Here is a 17,921-nt window from a genome sequence, read left to right as displayed (position 1 = left end):
TTAGAGAGGATGGAGCAAAACAGGATGAACTGAAGAGCATATAAATCTGTAGTGGAGAGGAGGGATAGGGATCGTTCTAGGAAAGGATGGGTGGAGGGGTACAAGAGGTTTTGTGTGCAAGAGACCTGGAAATGCAGTAGACATGTGTGAGCATGTTAGACAAGAGTGAATCGAGACAGACAGTTTTTGGGACCTGAGGAGCTGTTGAAGTGTGAGCAGGGTAATATTTCATGAAGGGATTCAGGGAAACTGGTTAGCCTGACTTGAGTCCTGGAGGAGGGAAGTACAATGCCTGCACTTTAAAGGAGGGATTTGGAATATTGGCTGTTTCAAGTGACATCTAAACTCTCATATCTGGGTGCTTCTGCAAAGACAGTGATATTGTGAGAGTGATAGTGAAAGTGCATCTTTCTTTTTTGGGTCATCCTGCCTTGGTGGGAAATGGCTGTCATGTTAAAAAAAAAAAAAAAAAGATATATAAGCACAAAGGATTGATATGTGGGTCAGCAAACCACCAACAGCAACAGCCTGGTTGACCAGGCAAGCACCAACCAGACAAGCCTGGCCCATGGCCAGACTCCTGGATTAGAACAACTCTTGGAACTCATCAAAGGTAAGAGGTAAGCACAAGAATATTCACAGATCAGACAAGACAAAGCTTAGTGAAACTTGATCCAGTAAGCCAGGACTACAGTAGAATGAAAGACATGTGTATATCAATGAAGAGAATAATTTAGTCAAAGATAAGCTTTCCTTACCAGTGATACTGTGTTCATATCTGGCCAGAATGACTCTGGTATTGGCCAGAAACCTGATGGACTTCCTCTCTGTGCTGGTCTTGGCACATATATCATCTTTCTACAATTATGCCAAGCATTGCTTTGTGGATTGGGCATAGGAAGGGGTAGAGAGTTGGGTGTATGTGGACGGCCACCATTCTGAAGCATGTGACCTAACATACCACCACCTCCAAGCCCACCCCCTCCTAACCCTCCATTAGTTTCTACATTATTTTGCTGATTTTCTTTGTCAACCTCAATTACATCAGGAGTTTCTTTACCTGTTGAGAGAAAATATGAAAAATAAGAGGCCAATAAATATAAAATGCTATTGTAAGTTGTGATGTAAATGGCTTAAAAATCCAACAAGTTGAGGAATGAGACACTTGTGCAAAATTTGGGAATCTTTACTGAGGAAGCATTTTACCAGCCAGTGACTTCTTCAGTCCAATACAGAGAGGAATGGTGGAAGATGAGGAAGAGTGAGGGAATCAGTCCCTAACTCTGTCAGTGTCAAGGCCCCTGATCTCAAACTAGCTATCAGGATCAAGGAATTTAAAAAAAAAAAAAAAAATTACCTTATGAAACGATAAACTTTTACCAAAGGTAATGAAACCAAAAGTACGAAATTTGATGGAAAACTCATGGAATTATGCTCTGACGAAGTTAGCGGTCTCGGCTATACTTACACATTGGCAATTTCGCCCCCTTTGTGCCCTATTTTTGGCCAATTCCACTGTTTGTCAACCAAACTCATAACTATTCTATGAACTGAGTACAAGAAACTGCCCAGTTACCTATTTCAACTACCCAATAAAGTGATCAGAAATCGGTAACTTGGCCAATTTCACCCAAAATTAAACTGTCAATTTAAAAATAGGGTCCAGAATAAACAATGTAGACATTCCTGGCAATAAATAAGAATTTCCTCTGTTCCTCAGTCAATTCTCCAGGCCCCTCATATACATATGATACTTGCTTTCGATTCTGATGATTTATTGTTATACAGACTACTGCATTATTGTAAAAATGGTATAAATAATATTAACACATTCGTGAAGGCATTTTAGACCCATCATTTGACGCGTATTGGAGACGTGACGTGACTTGTTTACTCATGAACATCAAAAATCGAACATTTAAGCTACTCTGAGCTCAATTTCAAGGTACTTTTAGTCAGTAAACCATTCAAAATGTTCATTATTTCTGCAATGTATCTCCCATTCTATTAAATGAGACCAAGAAAACAAAAATACAACCATAAATACCATACAAAAATATACCACAAAGTCGTGGTTTTCAACCAAAAACAGGTTCGCAGTTTTCTTTTCTCATTATGCACCGCATGCTGCAGTATTTTTTTTATACTGCGCAGTGTACACAGTGACCACTCAGACCTAGTCTCTCATATGTAGGCCTACCAGCTATCTCCAGCAAGATTGGAAGCCACTAGAATTTTGGCACTGTATTATGGGACCGACACTAGCTTTATCTTTATCTTATCTTTAAAGCCATAATATTACGGAACTGACAGTGAAAGGGTTAACAGCTCTGATTCAATTATTGGGATGACCAATTATTCCTGGTTATATTTTATTCGAAAAAACAATAAATCATCAATTTCTGAGAGACTATGAATTCAAAATGGAAGGCAAATATAATACAGGAGAGGCCTGAGTATGTGACTAATGAACAGAGGAAATGTTTTAGTGCCAGGAATGTCTACATTGTTTATTTTGGACTATTTTTTAAAATGCTATTTTTTAATTTTGAGTAAAACTGGCAAAATTACCGATTTCTGTGCACTTTATGGATGAAACAGTTTAATGAGCAGTTTCTTGTGTTCAGATGATAAAATGGAAGGTATACTAGTGAAACAGCTAAGGATTTTGTCGAATGGAGCAATGAAATTGTTTTAAAGTAGGACTCAAAGTGGGCAAAATCACACATGCATAAATTAAACCAAGACTACTAACTTTATGCCTGCTTAGTTTCCCAAGTTATTCAATAAATTTTGTACTTTTGTTTTTACGTTTTTTTCAACAAACCAGCCAGATCCCACCAAGGCAGGGTAACCCATCATTCACACAATCATTGTTTTTGCAGAGGCGCACAAATACGACAGGTCAGATGTCACTCCAAACAGCAAATACTTCCAACCTCTCCCTTAAAGTGTAGACATTGTACTTCCCACCACCAGGGCTCAAGTCCTTCTAACCGATTTCCTTGAATCATTTCACAAAATACAGTAGGGCCTCGCTTTACAGTGTTTCGTTAATACGAACATTTCAAATCATGACAAAAACTCATCATATGGCTCTTCCCCCCACCTGACTCACTAAAATGGTCACCACGCACCACTCTGTTTACATCCTCCATGAGATCTGCGTCTCTCCATTATGTCTGGAAACTTTCCAAGCCTTCATATTTTATATATACAGTACTCTGATAATTATATTTATGTGTACCTGTACCTAGATAAACTTACACACTGTACTGGTATGCAGGTACACCTTAAAATCATTAAGTGTCTCTCACCAGTCTTGATGTCATATTAATAATACTACAGTGGACCCCAGGTTCACGATGCCATCGGTATCTGATAAATCCGGTATGCGATACATTCTAGCACAAAAATTTTGCCTTGGTTCCTGTTAAAAAACCCGGTATACGCGATTCGTCAGAGACGTGTCCACGAATGGCCTGAACTGCCCCGTGTGACAATGTTTACAAGCCAGCCAGTGTGCTCGCATCTAAGGATACATTTGGTACATACCATATTATCACTGTTTTTGGTGCTTGTTTCTGCAAAGTAAGTCACCATGGGCCCCAAGAAAGCTTCTAGTGCCAACCCTTTGAGAAAAAGGATGCTAATGACTATTGAAATGAAGAAAGAGATAATTGCAAAGTAAGAAAGTGGAGTGTGTGTGTCAGAGCTGGCCAGGTTGTATACCAAACCCCAATCAACCATCTCTACTACAGTGACCAGGAAAACGACAATCAAGGAAGCTGTTGTTGCAAAAGGTGCAACTGTGATTACGAAACAGCGACCGCAAGTGTTAGAAAATGTTGAGAGACTGATTTTGGTGTAGATAAATGAAAAACAGATAGCAGAAGAGAGCATCTCTCAAGCGATCATAAGTGAAAAGGCTAGGCAGTTGCATGATGATTTGGTAAAGAAATTGCCTGCAACTAGTGGTGATGTGAGTGAATTTAAGGCCAGCAAAGGTTGGTTTGAAAGATTTAGGAATCGTAGTGGCATACATAGTGTGATTAGGCATGGTGAGGCTGCCAGTTTGGACCAAAAAGCAGCTGAAAAATATGTGAAGGAATTCAAGGATTACATAGACAGTGAAGACTTGAAACCTGTACAAGTGTTTAATTGCGATGAAACAGGCCTGCTTTGGAAGAAATTGCCAAGTAGGACCTACATTACTCAGGAGGAAAAGGCACTTCCAGGACATAAGCCTATGAAAGACAGGCTTACTCTTCTGATGTGTGCCAATGCTAGTGGTGATTGCAAAGTGAAGCCTTTATTGGTGTATCACTCAGAAACTCCCAGAGTGTTCAGGCAAAAGAATATCCTCAAGGCTAATTTGTGTGTGCTGTGGAGGGCAAACAGTAAGGCATGGGTCACTAGGGACTTTTTCTATGACTGGTTACACCATGCATTTGCCCCAATGTGAAAAATTACCTAATTGAAAAGAAATTAAACCTTAAGTGCCTCCTGGTATTAGACAATGCCCCTGGTCATCCTACAGACTTGGCAGAGTGACTTTCTGGGGACATGAGCTTCATTATGGTCAAGTTGTTGCCTCCTAATACCACTCCTCTCCTGCAGCCCATGGACCAGCAGGTCATTTCCAACTTCAAGAAACTGTACACAAAAGCTATGTTTGAAAGGTGCTTTGAAGTGACCACAGGCACTCTATTGACTCGAAGAGAGTTTTGGAAGGATCACTTTAATATCCTCAATTGTGTAAACCTTATAGGTAAGGCTTGGGAGGGAGTGACTAAGAGGACCTTGAACTCTGCTTGGAAAAAAGTATGGCCAGAATGTGTAGACAAAAGGGATTTTAAAGGATTTGAGGCTAACCCTGGGAATCCTATGCCAGTTGAGGAATCCATTGTGGCATTGGGGAAGTCCTTCAGGTTGGAGGTTAGTGGGGAGGATGTGGAAGAGTTGGTGGAGGAGGACAATGACAAACTAACCACTGATGAGCTGCTAGATCATCTTCAACAGCAAGAGGCCAGACCTGAGGAAACTGCTTCGGAGGAGGGGATAGAGAAATTGAAGAAGTTGCCTACTTCAAAGATTAAGGAAATGTGTGCAAAGTGGCTTGAAGTGCAAACCTTTTTTGATGAAAATCACCCTGACACAGCTACTGCAAGCCGTGTTGGCAACATGTACACTGACAACGTTGTGAACCACTTTAGGAAAGTCACAAAAGAACGAGAGGTACAGGCCTCTATGGACAGATATGTTGTGGGACAGACGTCCAGTGACTCAAGCTGGTCCTAGTGGCATTAAAAGAAGAAGGGAAGTAACCCCAGAAAAGGACTTGCTACCTCAAGTCCTAATGGAAGGGGATTCCCCTTCTAAACATTAACAACTTCGACACTCTCCCCTCCTCCCATCCCATCAATCATTACCAGATCTTCATGAAAGGTAAGTGTCATGTATTCTATTGTTAGTAGAGTACATACTACAAAGTGTGCATGTCTTCTTCAGTTTGTGTGCATTAAACTTAATATTTCATGTGGTAAATTTTTTTTTTTTCATACTTTTGGGTGTCTTGCACGGATTAATTTGATTTCCATTATTTCTTATGGGGAAAATTGATTCGCTTTTCGATAATTTTGGTTTACGATGAGCTCTCAGGAACGGATTAATAACGCAAACCGGGGTCCACTGTACTACTAATACAGCCTCTCCTCACTTAGCGACGTACTCGTTTACCAACACCTTGGACTTACGACGGGCCCTCTGACCACTATTCATACCTAAATAATGCATATTAGAGTTGATTTCCTCTATTCTGTTATTTTAAAATACAGTACACTACTGTCAAGACATGTAAAAATATACCAGAAATGTTATAAATGGTGCAAAGGTGACATTAAAACAATATCAAAGATGGTTGACACAAACTCACTACCATTATAGTAAGCTCCTCACATAGCTACGAATTCATTTAATGACGTGGTCTTAGGAACGGAACTCCGTTGTTAAGCGAGGAGAGCCTGTACTAATATGAAATAATAATAATTGCTCTGGGGCACATTAACCCCTTCAGGGTCCAAGGCCCAAATCTGAAGTGGTGCCCCAGTGTCCAAGAATTTTCAAACAAAAAAAATTTATTTTTTCTTATGAAATGGTAGAGAATCTTTTTGTGAAGGTAATAAAACAAAAAGTACGAAATTTGATGGAAAATTGACGAAATTATGCTCTCGCGAATTTTGATGTGTCAGCGATATTTACGAATCGGCGATTTTGCCGACTTTGACTCCTATTTTAGGCCAATTACATTATTCCAGTCAACCAAATTCTTAGCTATTTCACTAGTATTACTTCTATTCTATCGATTGAGCACAAGAAATCGCCAAGTCAACTGTTTCAACTACAAATTAAAGTGATCGGAAATTATTAATTTGGCCAATTTAACACAAAGTTCAAAATATTCCAATTTCAAAATAGGGTCCAGAATAAACAATGTAGGTATTCCTGGAACTAAACTAACATTTCCTCTGTTCATTAGTTACGTTTTGAGGCTTTACAAATAAATTCCATTTTTATTTTTATTCACATAATGAATTTTTATTCACACCAAAAAATGGAAGATGTACTGTTATGCAATACTGTAATAATTGTATAAATATCATCACCATATTTGTGAATGCATATTAGACCCACCAGCTGGCGTGTATTAGACATGTGAGGTCATTTGTTTACTCTTGAATATCGGCAAAAATTTAACATTTCTGCTACTTTGAGCTCAGTTTCAAGCCATTTCCAGTGCTAAAACCAATCAAAATCATCTCTATTTCTGTAATATGTCTTCCATTCTATCAAATGAGACCAAGAAATCGCAAATACAACTATAAAAAACATACGAAAAACAGTGCAAACTAGCTGTTTTAATCAAAAAATCATGATTTGTTTTTTTCTCTCATTATACACAGTGTGCTGCAGGATCTGTTTTATGTGGTGCACACATACCACATAGATGTATTCTCTCATATCTAGGCCCAAATGCACCACTTACAGTTTATCAGAGTGAGCCGAGCTCATGACGTAGATCTACGGTTTGGACCCTGAACGTAAAGCCGTAGATCTACGGGACGGACCCTGAAAGGGTTAAATGTCATATATTATGTTAATATAAACATTTTAATTAATCCATCTATGATATTTTTTTCAGAATTATATAAGAAACACACTACAAAACAAATAAAATAAATTTGATACAAATGTAAGATGTGGTAGCTGGGTGGCTTGTTGGAGTAACAGCAAGGAATGCGTTTTATCTAGTCCAACACCAGAGAAAATGTGTACATAATAGTATTACTGGGGGAACTGTAGAAAATTTTCCTTTCATATGCCGTCACTCTTCACTATTTATTTATTCTACTGCACTAATGTGAAGACAACTTGTACACAATGTAAGTGGTTGTAATGTGGGGTTAATGCTTCATGAACTCATGCAAATGTACATGTAAGAACCAAAAGCAGACAGGTATTAATATACATTTTGTGTGACTGAATGACTCCCTTTATGCATTTGCCTGTTTCTTTACATACTCAGCATCTCCTTCTCTCATTTATTCATTCTTTCTTGTTAACAACAGCAACTAAGGGTAGTTGTTCGAAACAAACTAAGTGAACAAGATTGTCAATGGTGATAATAATAATAATACCGAGGGAGTAGGTTGGTAGACAGCAATCGCCCAAGGAGGTAGTACTACCATCCTGCCAAGCGAGTGTGACACAAAAGCCTGTACAGTGGTACCTCGGGATACGAAATTAATTCGTTCCAGAAGGCTGTTAAGAGTTCCGATACCGAATGAATTTGTTCCCATAAGAAATACGTAATGTAAATTAGATTAATCTGCTTCAGACCCCCAAAAATACACTTACAAAAGCACTTATATAAATACACTTACATAATTGTTAGAGTTTTGAGCTGTTTGTATTCCGAGGTACCACCGTAATTGTTTTACATGATGGAAGGATTGCTGGTGTCTTTTTCTGTCTCATAAACATGAAAAATTTCAGGTATCTAATTAGTTCTTGTTCTTGTTTATTTCTACTTGTCTCCATGGAAAAGTGGAACAGCATTCTTCCTCCGTAAGCCATGTGCGTTGTTAGAGGCGGCTAAAATGCCGAGAGGAAGGAGCTAGTAACCCCTTCTCCTGTACAGATTACAAAATTTAAAAGAAGAAACTTTCGTTTTTCCTTCTAGGCCACCCTGCCACAGTGCGTAGAAAGTTGAAAGTGAACACACACAACAGTAAGGTGACGAGGGTATCAAATAATTTGGATAAAGAAAAATTGGATATCACATTGGAAAGAGGGAGCATAGAAGAAGTGAATGTTTTCAGATACAGTGGTCCCTCGTTTTTCATAGTTAATCCGTTCTTGGAGTTGCTACTATTATCGAAATCTACTATTTTCGAATCAATTTTCCCCATAAGAAATACATGTAATGTAAATACAATTAATCCATTCCTGACACCCAGAAGTATTAAAACAAAAAAATTTTTAACATGAAATATACATGTAGTACATAAACAATACAATGGGAAATGATGAATGAAACATTAACAGCATAACACTTACCTTTACTGGAGATTCTTCTTAGTGTATGGGAGACTGGAGGAGGAGAGAGATTGGATTGTTTACAGTTTGGAAGAGGAATCCCCTTCCAGCAACACCTCAGGTACCAATTGCTTTTTTGGGGTTGCTTCTCTTCTCTGTTTCTTAATGCCACTAGGACCAGCTTGAGTCACTGGAGTCCTGTCTCGCAAAATAACTGTGGAGAGAGCTCTGTTTCTGGCGTCTCTTTAACACTTCCCTAGAATGGCCCAAGACTTTGTCACTGTACATGTTGCCAACATGGCTTGCAACAACCTTGTCAGGGTTATGTTTCTCCATAAATCTTTCCATCTTACCCCACATAGCAAAAATCTCTTTAATTTCTGAAGAAGGCACCTTCTTCCATCTCTCTTCCTCCTCCACTGCAGCAAGATTCTGAGCTGCGATCTGTTGCTGTTCCTGCTGAAGCTCTTGCAGCTCCTCAGTGCTGAGCTCTTCGTTGTGGTCTTCCACCAACTCTTCCACATCCTCCAAACTCACACCCAACCCCATGGAACTCCCCAGTGCCACAACTGATTTAACAGACATTGGCTCATCAGGGTCAGTCCCAAACCCTTCAAAATCCCTCTTGTTGACACAATCTGGCCACGATTTTCTCCAAGCAGAGTTCAAAGTCCTGGTAGTCGCTCCCTCCCAAGCCATACCTATAAGGGTTATGCAATGGAGGATGCTGAAGTGTTCTCTCCAAAATTCTCTTAGGGTCAAGTGAGTGTCTGTGGTCACAGTCAAGCACCTTTGAAACACTGCTTTTGCGTAGAGTTTTTTAAAGTTTGCAATGACCTGCTGGTCCATGGGCTGGAGGAGAGGAGTGGTATTCAGGGGCAAGAACTTTACTGTGATGAACCCAAACTCCTCGAAAATTAGGTCATCCAAGTTTTGAGGATGAGCAGGTGCATTGTCCATTACTAGCAGGCACTTGAGATCCAATTTCTTTTCCAGGAGGTAATTCTTCACACTAGGGCCAAACACTTCATTGAACCACTCGACGAAAATTTCCCTCATGACCCATGCCTTACTATTAGATTTCCAAAACACACACAATTTACTCTTCATAACATTGTTTTTCCTGAACACTGGGATTTTCAGAATGGTACACTAGTAATTGGCTTCACTTTGAAATCCCCACTAGCATTAGCACCGAACATGAGCGTCAGCCTGTCTTTCATAGGCTTGTGTCCTGGCATTGCCTTTTCCTCCTGTGTAATGAAGGTCCTCTTTGGCATTTTCTTCCAAAAGAGGCCTGTTTCGTCACAATTGAACACTTGTCCAGGTTTCAGTCCTTCAGCCTCTATGTACTCCTGGAATTCATGCACATATTTTTCAGCCGCCTTGTGGTCCGAACTGGCAGCCTCACCATGCCTTACCACACTGTGTATGCCAGTACGGTTCTTAAATCTCTCAAACCAACCTTTGCTGGCCTTAAATTCACTCACATCACCACTATTTGCAGGCAATTTCTTTACCAGATCGTTGTGCAACTGCCTAGCCTTTTCACAAATAATTGAAGTCATAAGAGTATCTCCTGCTAATTGTTTCTCGTTTATCCACACCAATAACAACATTTCAACATCTTCGAGTACTGGTGATCTCATTTTTGTCAGCATATTTACCCCCTTTGCAACAACAGCATCCTTGATTTCCTCTTTCTTGGCCACTATGGAACATGGTTGTGTAGGGTTTCTTATACATCCTGGCCAGTTCGGCCGCACTTGTGCCACTTTCGTATTGTTCAATGATGTTTTTCTTAAATTCAATTGTATTTCTCACCTTCTTTACCACAGACTTGGCACTAGGAGCTTTCTTTGGAGCCATGGTAGCTTATTTAGTACTTGCAAGCACTAAAATGAGTGGAATATTATGAAATATTTCGTAGGAGCACGTGAGGGGACCTACACTAACTGGTAAACAATGCCACACTGGCTGGGTAGGGAGGCCGCCCCGGCTCACACCGTGCGTACGCGTCCCGGACGACCTACTATTCGTGAGTCAACCTACGATTAGCGAGCCCATGTTTATACGAAAATATCCCTATGATTTCCGAAACCTACGATTCCCGAGAACTACGATTATCGAGGGACCACTGTATTTGGGAGTTGACTTGTCAGCGGATGGGCTTATGAAGGATGAGGTTAACCATAGAACTGATGAAGGATAAAGGGTGAGTCGAGCGTTGAGGTATCTGTGGAGACAAAAAAACGTTATCTATGGAGGCAAAGAAAGGAATATATTAAAGTATAGTGGTACCAACACTCTTGTATCGGTGTGAAACTTGGGTTGTAAATGCTGCAGCGAGGAGGCAGCTGGAGGCAGCGGAGATGTCATGTCTAAAGGCAATGTGTGGTGTAAATATTATGCACAGAATTCGGAGTGTGGAAATTAGGAGATGTGGAGTTACTAAAAGTATTAGTCAGAGGGCTGAAGAGGGATTGTTGAGATGCTTTGGTCATTTAAAGAGAATGGATCAAAGTAGAATGACTTGGAGAGTGTATAAATCTGTAGGGGAAGGGAGGAGGGGTAGGGGTCTCCTCAAAAAGGTTGGAGGGTGGGGGTAAAGGAGGTTTTGTGGGCAAGGGGTTTGGACTTCCAGCAAGCGTTTGTGAGCGTGTTAGATAGGAGTAAATGGAGACCAATGGTTTTCGGGACTTGACGAGCTGTTGGAGTGTTAGCAGGGTAATATTTAGTGAAGGAATTCAGGGAAACTGGTTATTACAGATTTAGCCGAACTTGAGTCCTGGAAATGGGAAGTACAGTGCCTGCACTTTGGAGGAGGGGTCTGGGATATTTACAGTTTTAGGGACTTCTAAATTGTCGTACCCAAGTGCCTCTGCAAAGACAGTGATTATGCATGAGTGAGGTGAAAGTGTTGAATGATGATGAAAGTATTTTCTTTTTGGGGATTTTCTTTCTTCTCAGGTCACCCTGCCTCGGTGAGAGATGGCTGACTTGTTGAAAAAAAAAAAATAAGAGAATGTATAGTTCCTTTGTATAAAGGCAAAGGGGAGAAAAGAGTGTGACAGAATTTTTTTTTTCAACAACTCAGCTGTCTCCCACCGAGGCAGGGTGACCCCCAAAAAAAAAAAAAGAAAATCCCCAAAAAGAAAATACTTTCATCATCATTCAACTCTTTAACCTCACTCACACATAATCACTGTCTTTGCAGAGGTGCCCAGAATACAAGAGTTTAGAAGTATATACGTATAAAAATACACAATATATCCCTCCAAACTGCCAATATCCCAAACCCCTCCTTTAGAGTGCAGGCATTGTACTTCCCATTTCCAGGAATCAAGTCAAGCTATATAAAAATAAGCGGTTTCCCTGAATCCCGTCACTAAATATTACCCTGCTCACACTCCAACAGCTCGTCAGGTCCCAAATACCATTTGTCTCCATTCACTCCTATCTAACACACTCACGCATGCTTGCTGGAAGTCCAAACCCCTCGCCCACACCACCTCCTTTACCCCCTCCCTCCAACCTTTTTGAGGACGACCCCTACCCCGCCTTCCTTCCCCAACATATTTATACTCTCTCCATGTCATTCTACTTTGATCCATTCTCTCTAAATGACCAAACCACCTCAACAAACCCTCTTCAGCCCTCTGACTAATACGTACTTTTATTAACTCCACACCTTCCCCTAATTTCAACACTCCGAATTTTCTGCCCAATATTTACACCATTCATTGCCCTTAGACAGGACATCTCCACTGCCTCCAACCGCCTCCTTGCTGCAGCATTTACAACCCAAGCTTCACACCCATATAAGTGTTGGTACTACTATACTTTCATACATTCCCTTCTTTGCCTACATAGGTAACATTTTTTGCCTCCACATATACCTCAATGCACCACTCACCTTTTTTTCTTCATCAATTCTATGATTAACCTCATCTTTCATAAATCCATCCACTGACACGCCAACTCCCAAATATCTCCCAGTACGCTGAGGTCAGTAGTCACCTGCGGTCATACCTGCCTAAGCTCTTGGGAGTTAGCGTGGGCTGTTACCAAGCACCAAGGCTTGTTGTGTTCAAGTGTTGAAGAAGGAGATTCTACTTCTTCAGGAGGAAAATAGGAGGCTGAAGCTTTGCATAGATGAGTTTGGGAGCGAGTGTGAGAAGGATTTAGCTGGTAAGGAGGAAATGGTCACCAACAGTGACAGTAGCAGCCGCTTTAAGTGGCAAGTGGTTCACAGTTCAGGAAGAAGGAAGATGAGGAGAGTTAATAGAGAAGATGTAAAGGAAGGAAATAGATTCTCTGTTCCCCAAGACGAGTGTACTTCAGTGATTAGTGAGGTTGAAGGTACCACTGATTTCCCTGCTAATCAAGGTAAGAATATTTTAATAGTAGGCGATTCTCAGGTAAGATATATGGACCGTGCATTTTGTAACAGAGACAAAGTCAGACAGAGAGTGTGCCTTGCTGGAGCTGGTGTTGGTGACATAGTCAGCAGGCTGGATAATATTATGTCAGGTAATGAGAACAAGCCCATTATCTGTCTTAGTGCTGGGGGTAATGACATTGGGAAGGGCAGGAGAGAGGAGATGCTTAATAAGTACAGGTCAGCCATAGAAGTAGTTAGGTCTAAGGGAGGGATCCCTATCACATGTAGCATCTTGCCTAGAAAGGGAGTGGGCAATGAATGGATGTCTAGGGCAATTGGTATAAATTGCTGGCTAGACAGGTACTGCAAGGAACTTGCAATCCCATTCACTGATAACTGGGACCTATTCTTTGGCAAACATGATATGTATGCAAGGGATGGGGTTCATCTCTCTGGGGATGGGGTGGTTGCATTAGCCAATTCAATTGAAAGGATAATTGATGACTTGTCTAGGAATTTAAACTGATAGATTATAGAGGTATGGGTGTTTGTGAGAAAATCAGGCTGCAGCATTAGGGTTAAAAACAGCAGTTATTACTGGGATACCTCAGGAATATGTTTAAAAGACAATATTCAAAATAAAGTTGCTAGTAATGGCAAATCAATTGATCAACAAACAAAGAATGATAGTAGAGGGCAACGAGTGACTAGTTCCCTTAAGGTTTACTATACAAATAGTAGGAGTCTAAGAAATAAGATAGATGAGCTAAGATTACTTGCAAGTGCAGGTAATATAGATATTATTGGTATGACAGAGACCTGGTTCAACCTGAAAGATAGAGAAATGCCTTCTGAATGCAACATACAGGGTTATAAACTATTCCACACTGATAGGGTGAACAGGAAGGGTGGTGGAGTGGCAATGTATGTCAGAGAAAATTTAAATTGCTGTCTTAGACATGATATAAGATTAAAAACAGCGAACACAGAATCTGTTTGGCTACAGTTTCTGGAGGGACCTGACAAATTAATTTTGGGTGTGATTTATAGGCCCTCAACCTTGATAGGAAGTGTAGTAAGCTGTTATGGGACGAAATTCATAAAGCATCTAGATATGAAAATGTTGTGATAATGGGAGATTTTAACTTTAGACAAATTGATTGGAACAATATGACAGGAAATTTTGAGTCTAGTGACTTTCTTGATACGGTACAGGATTGCTTTTTAGAACAGGTTGTGACAGAACCAACTAGAGGAAACAATCTGCTTGACATGGTTCTTGCCAACAACGATTCACTAATTAATAATCTTGAGGTTAATGATGAGCTTGGGGAAAGTGATCACAAATCACTTAGTTTCAATATATCATGGAATTACCCAGATAACTGCAATCAAATCTCTGTCCCAGATTTTCGCTTGGCCGACTTTATGGGACTGAAAAATTATCTGGGTGTGCTAAACTGGGATGTCCTGACTATGGGTCAGGTAGGTGATCTTAGTTGCCAACATGATGTTTTTCAGAGCATAGTTCTAGCTGCCCAGACAACTTTTGTTCCGAGTATAGAAATTAGATCTAACAAAAATGATCCCAAATGGATGAACAATAGATTAAAACATCTCAATGGTCAAAAAGAGAGTCATATAGGCGTATCAAAAGAGGAGATGGGCACTTAAGAAATCAATATATTCAATTAGAGAGAAATAAAGAAAGGAATAAGAAAAGCAAATCGGGATTATGAGGCTAAGGTCGCAAGGGATTCAAAGACTAACCCAAAAGGGTTCTTTCAGGAATACAGAAATAAGATTAGGGACAAGACTGGCCCACTTAAGAGTAACTCTGGTCAGATCATTGACAGTGATAAGGATGTGTGTGAAATTCTTAATACCTACTTACTCTCAGTTTTCACCCAGGAAAATACTAGAGATTTTTTTTTTTTTTCAACAAGTCGGCCGTCTCCCACCGAGGCAGGGTGACCCAAAAAAGAAAGAAAATCCCCAAAAAGAAAATACATTCATCATCATTCAACACTTTCACCACACTCGCACATTATCACTGTTTTTTGCATTGGTGCACAGAATACAACAGTTTAGAAGCATACACATATAAAGATACACAACATATCCCTCCAAACTGCCAATATCCCAAACCCCTCCTTTAAAGTGCAGGCATTGTATTTCTCATTTCCAGGACTCAAGTCCGACTATATGAAAATAACCGGTTTCCCTGAATCCCTTCACTAAATATTACCCTGCTCACACTCCAACAGATCGTCAGGTCCCAAGTACCATTCGTCTCAATTCACTCCTATCTAACACGCTCACGCACGCTTGCTGGAAGTCCAAGCCCCTTGCCCACAAAACCTCCTTTACCCCCCCTCTCCAACCCTTTCGAGGACTACCCCTACCCCGCCTTCCTTCCCCTATAGATTTATATGCTTTCCATGTCATTCTACTTTGATCCATTCTCTCTAAATGACCAAACCACCTCAACAACCCCTCTTCTGCCCTCTGACTAATACTTTTATTAACTCCACACATTTTCCTAATTTCCACACTCCGAATTTTCTGCATAATATTTACACCACACATTGCCCTTGAACAGGACATCTCCACTGTCTCCAACCGTCTCCTCACTGCTGCATTTACCACCCAAGCTTCACACCCATATAAGAGTGTTGGTACTACTATACTTTCATACATTCCCTTCTTTGCCTCCATAGATAACGTTTTTTGACTCCACATATACCTCAACGCACCACTCACCTTTTTTCCCTCTTCAATTCTATGATTAACCTCAGCCTTCACAAATCCATCCGCCGACACGTCAACTCCCTAGTACAGTGGACCCCCGCATACCGTTGGAATCATATAACGATTAATCCGCATACCGCTTGCTTTAATCACAAAAATTTTGCCTCGCATACCACTTAAAAATCCGCTCACCGATGTTCGTCCGAGACGCGTCCAATGTGCGCCTTAGCCAGCCTCACATGTTCCGCCGGTGGCATTGTTTACCAGCCAGCCTCCGCGGTAGCATCCAAGCATACAATCGTAACATTTCGTATTATTACAGTGTTTTTGGTGATTTTATCTGGAAAATAAGTGACCATGGGCCCCAAGAAAGCTTCTAGTGCCAACCCTGTGGTAAAAAGGGTGAGAAATATTATCGAAATACTGGGGTACCATGGTCAACTGCTGACGCTGCTGCTGCTGTAGCACCATCAGATGCTGCTGCTGTAGCACCATCAGATGCTGCTGCTGCTGTAGTACCGTCTGCTGCTGTTGTAGCACCGTCTGCTGCTGCTGTAGCACAGTCTGCTGCTGCTGTAGCACCGTCTGCTGCTGCTGTAGCACCGTCTGCTGCTGCTGTAACACTGTCAGCTGCTGCTGTAGCACTGTCAGCTGCTGCTGCTGCTGCTGCAGTGTCAGCTGCGGCTGCTGCTGCAGTGTCAGCTGCTGCTGCTGCTGCAGTGTCAGCTGCTGCTGCTGCAGTGTTAGCTGCTGCTGCTGCTGCAGTGTCAGCTGCTGCTGCTGCTACTGCTGCTGCAGTGTCAGCTGCTGCTGCTGCTACTGCTGCTGCAGTGTCAGCTGCTGCTGCTGCTGTAGCACTGTCAGCTGCTGCTGCTGCTGTAGCACCGTCAGCTGCTGCTGCTGCTGCTGTAGTACAGTCTGCTGCTGCTGTAGCACTGTCTGCTGCTGCTGTAGCACTGTCAGCTGCTGCTGCTGCTGTAGCATCGTCTGCTGCTGCTGTAGCATCGTCTGCTGCTCCTGTAGCATCGTCTGCTGCTCCTGTAGCATCGTCTGCTGCTCCTGTAGCATCGTCTGCTGCTCCTGTAGCATCATCTGCTGCTCCTGTATCACTGTCAGCTGCTGCTGTAGCACCGTTGTTGGTGTGGCTTATTGAGAATACCATGAAACAATTAACCCCAGAGGATTTGCCACCCAGGATAACCCAAAAAAGTCAGTGTCATCGAAGACTGTCTAACTTATTTCCATTGGGGTCCTTAATCTTGTCTCCCAGGATGCAACCCACACCAGTCGACTAACACACAGGTGAACAGGGAAAAATGCCTGGAACTAGTGCTCATATTGGTGAATTTAAAGCCAGCAAAGGTTGGTTTGAGAGATTTAAGAATCGTAGTGACATACACAGTGTGATAAGGCATGTTCTGGAAGAAAATACCAAACAGGACCTACAGTACGTACTCAGGAGGAAAAGGCACTCCCAGGACACAGTGTCTCATCAGTCATTCCTGCATCTTCAATAAAGGTAAGTGTCATTTATTCTTCATTTAGTAGACTAGTACATGCACAATATATACTGTGCATGTACTACTCTACTATTGTGCATGTATCCTTCTCTTTGTGTGTAGGAAAATGTATATTTCATGTGGTAAATTTATTTTTTTCATACTTTTGGGTGTCTTGCACGGATTAATTTGATTTCCATTATTTCTTATGGGGAAAATTCATTCGCATACCGATTATTTCGCATACCAATGAGCCCTCTTGCACGGATAAAAATCGGTATGCGGGGGTCCACTGTATCTGAAAACATTCACTTCTTCCATACTCCTCCTCCCCAATTTGATATCCAATTTTTCTTTATCTAAATCATTTGACACCCTCATCACCTTACTCTTTTCTATGTTCACTTTCAACTTTCTACCTTTACACACATTCCCAAACTCATCCACTAACCTTTGCAATTTTTCTTTATAATCTCCCATAAGCACAGTATCATCAGCAAAAAGTAACTGTCAATCCCCATTTTGAATTTGATTCCCCAAAATTTAATCCCACCCCTCTCCCAAACACCCTAGCATTTACTTCCTTTACAACCCCATCTATAAACATACTAAACAACCATGGTGACATTACACATCCCTGTCTAAGACCTGCTTTTACCAGGAAGTAGTCTCCCTCTCTTCTACACACC

At 41.1% G+C, this 17,921-nt stretch overlaps 1 protein-coding gene across 5 annotated transcripts in view; it reads right to left on the bottom strand.

Annotated features, from left to right (window-relative positions):
* Window positions 1-17,921, bottom strand: part of IntS6 (integrator complex subunit 6) — a 438,513-nt gene that overhangs the window by 189,162 nt on the left and 231,430 nt on the right. For all 5 annotated transcript variants that reach the window (XM_070097997.1, XM_070097998.1, XM_070098000.1 and 2 more), the window contains one exon: window positions 759-1,060. In XM_070097997.1, the coding sequence (XP_069954098.1) occupies window positions 759-1,060 (302 nt within the window). The remainder of the gene's footprint in view (window positions 1-758; window positions 1,061-17,921) is intronic.

Source organism: Cherax quadricarinatus, chromosome 60 (genome assembly GCF_038502225.1).
Source record: "Cherax quadricarinatus isolate ZL_2023a chromosome 60, ASM3850222v1, whole genome shotgun sequence".
Lineage (NCBI taxonomy): Eukaryota > Metazoa > Arthropoda > Malacostraca > Decapoda > Parastacidae > Cherax > Cherax quadricarinatus.
Note: the sequence above shows the minus strand (reverse complement) of the source record. Positions and strands in the feature narration are given on the sequence as shown.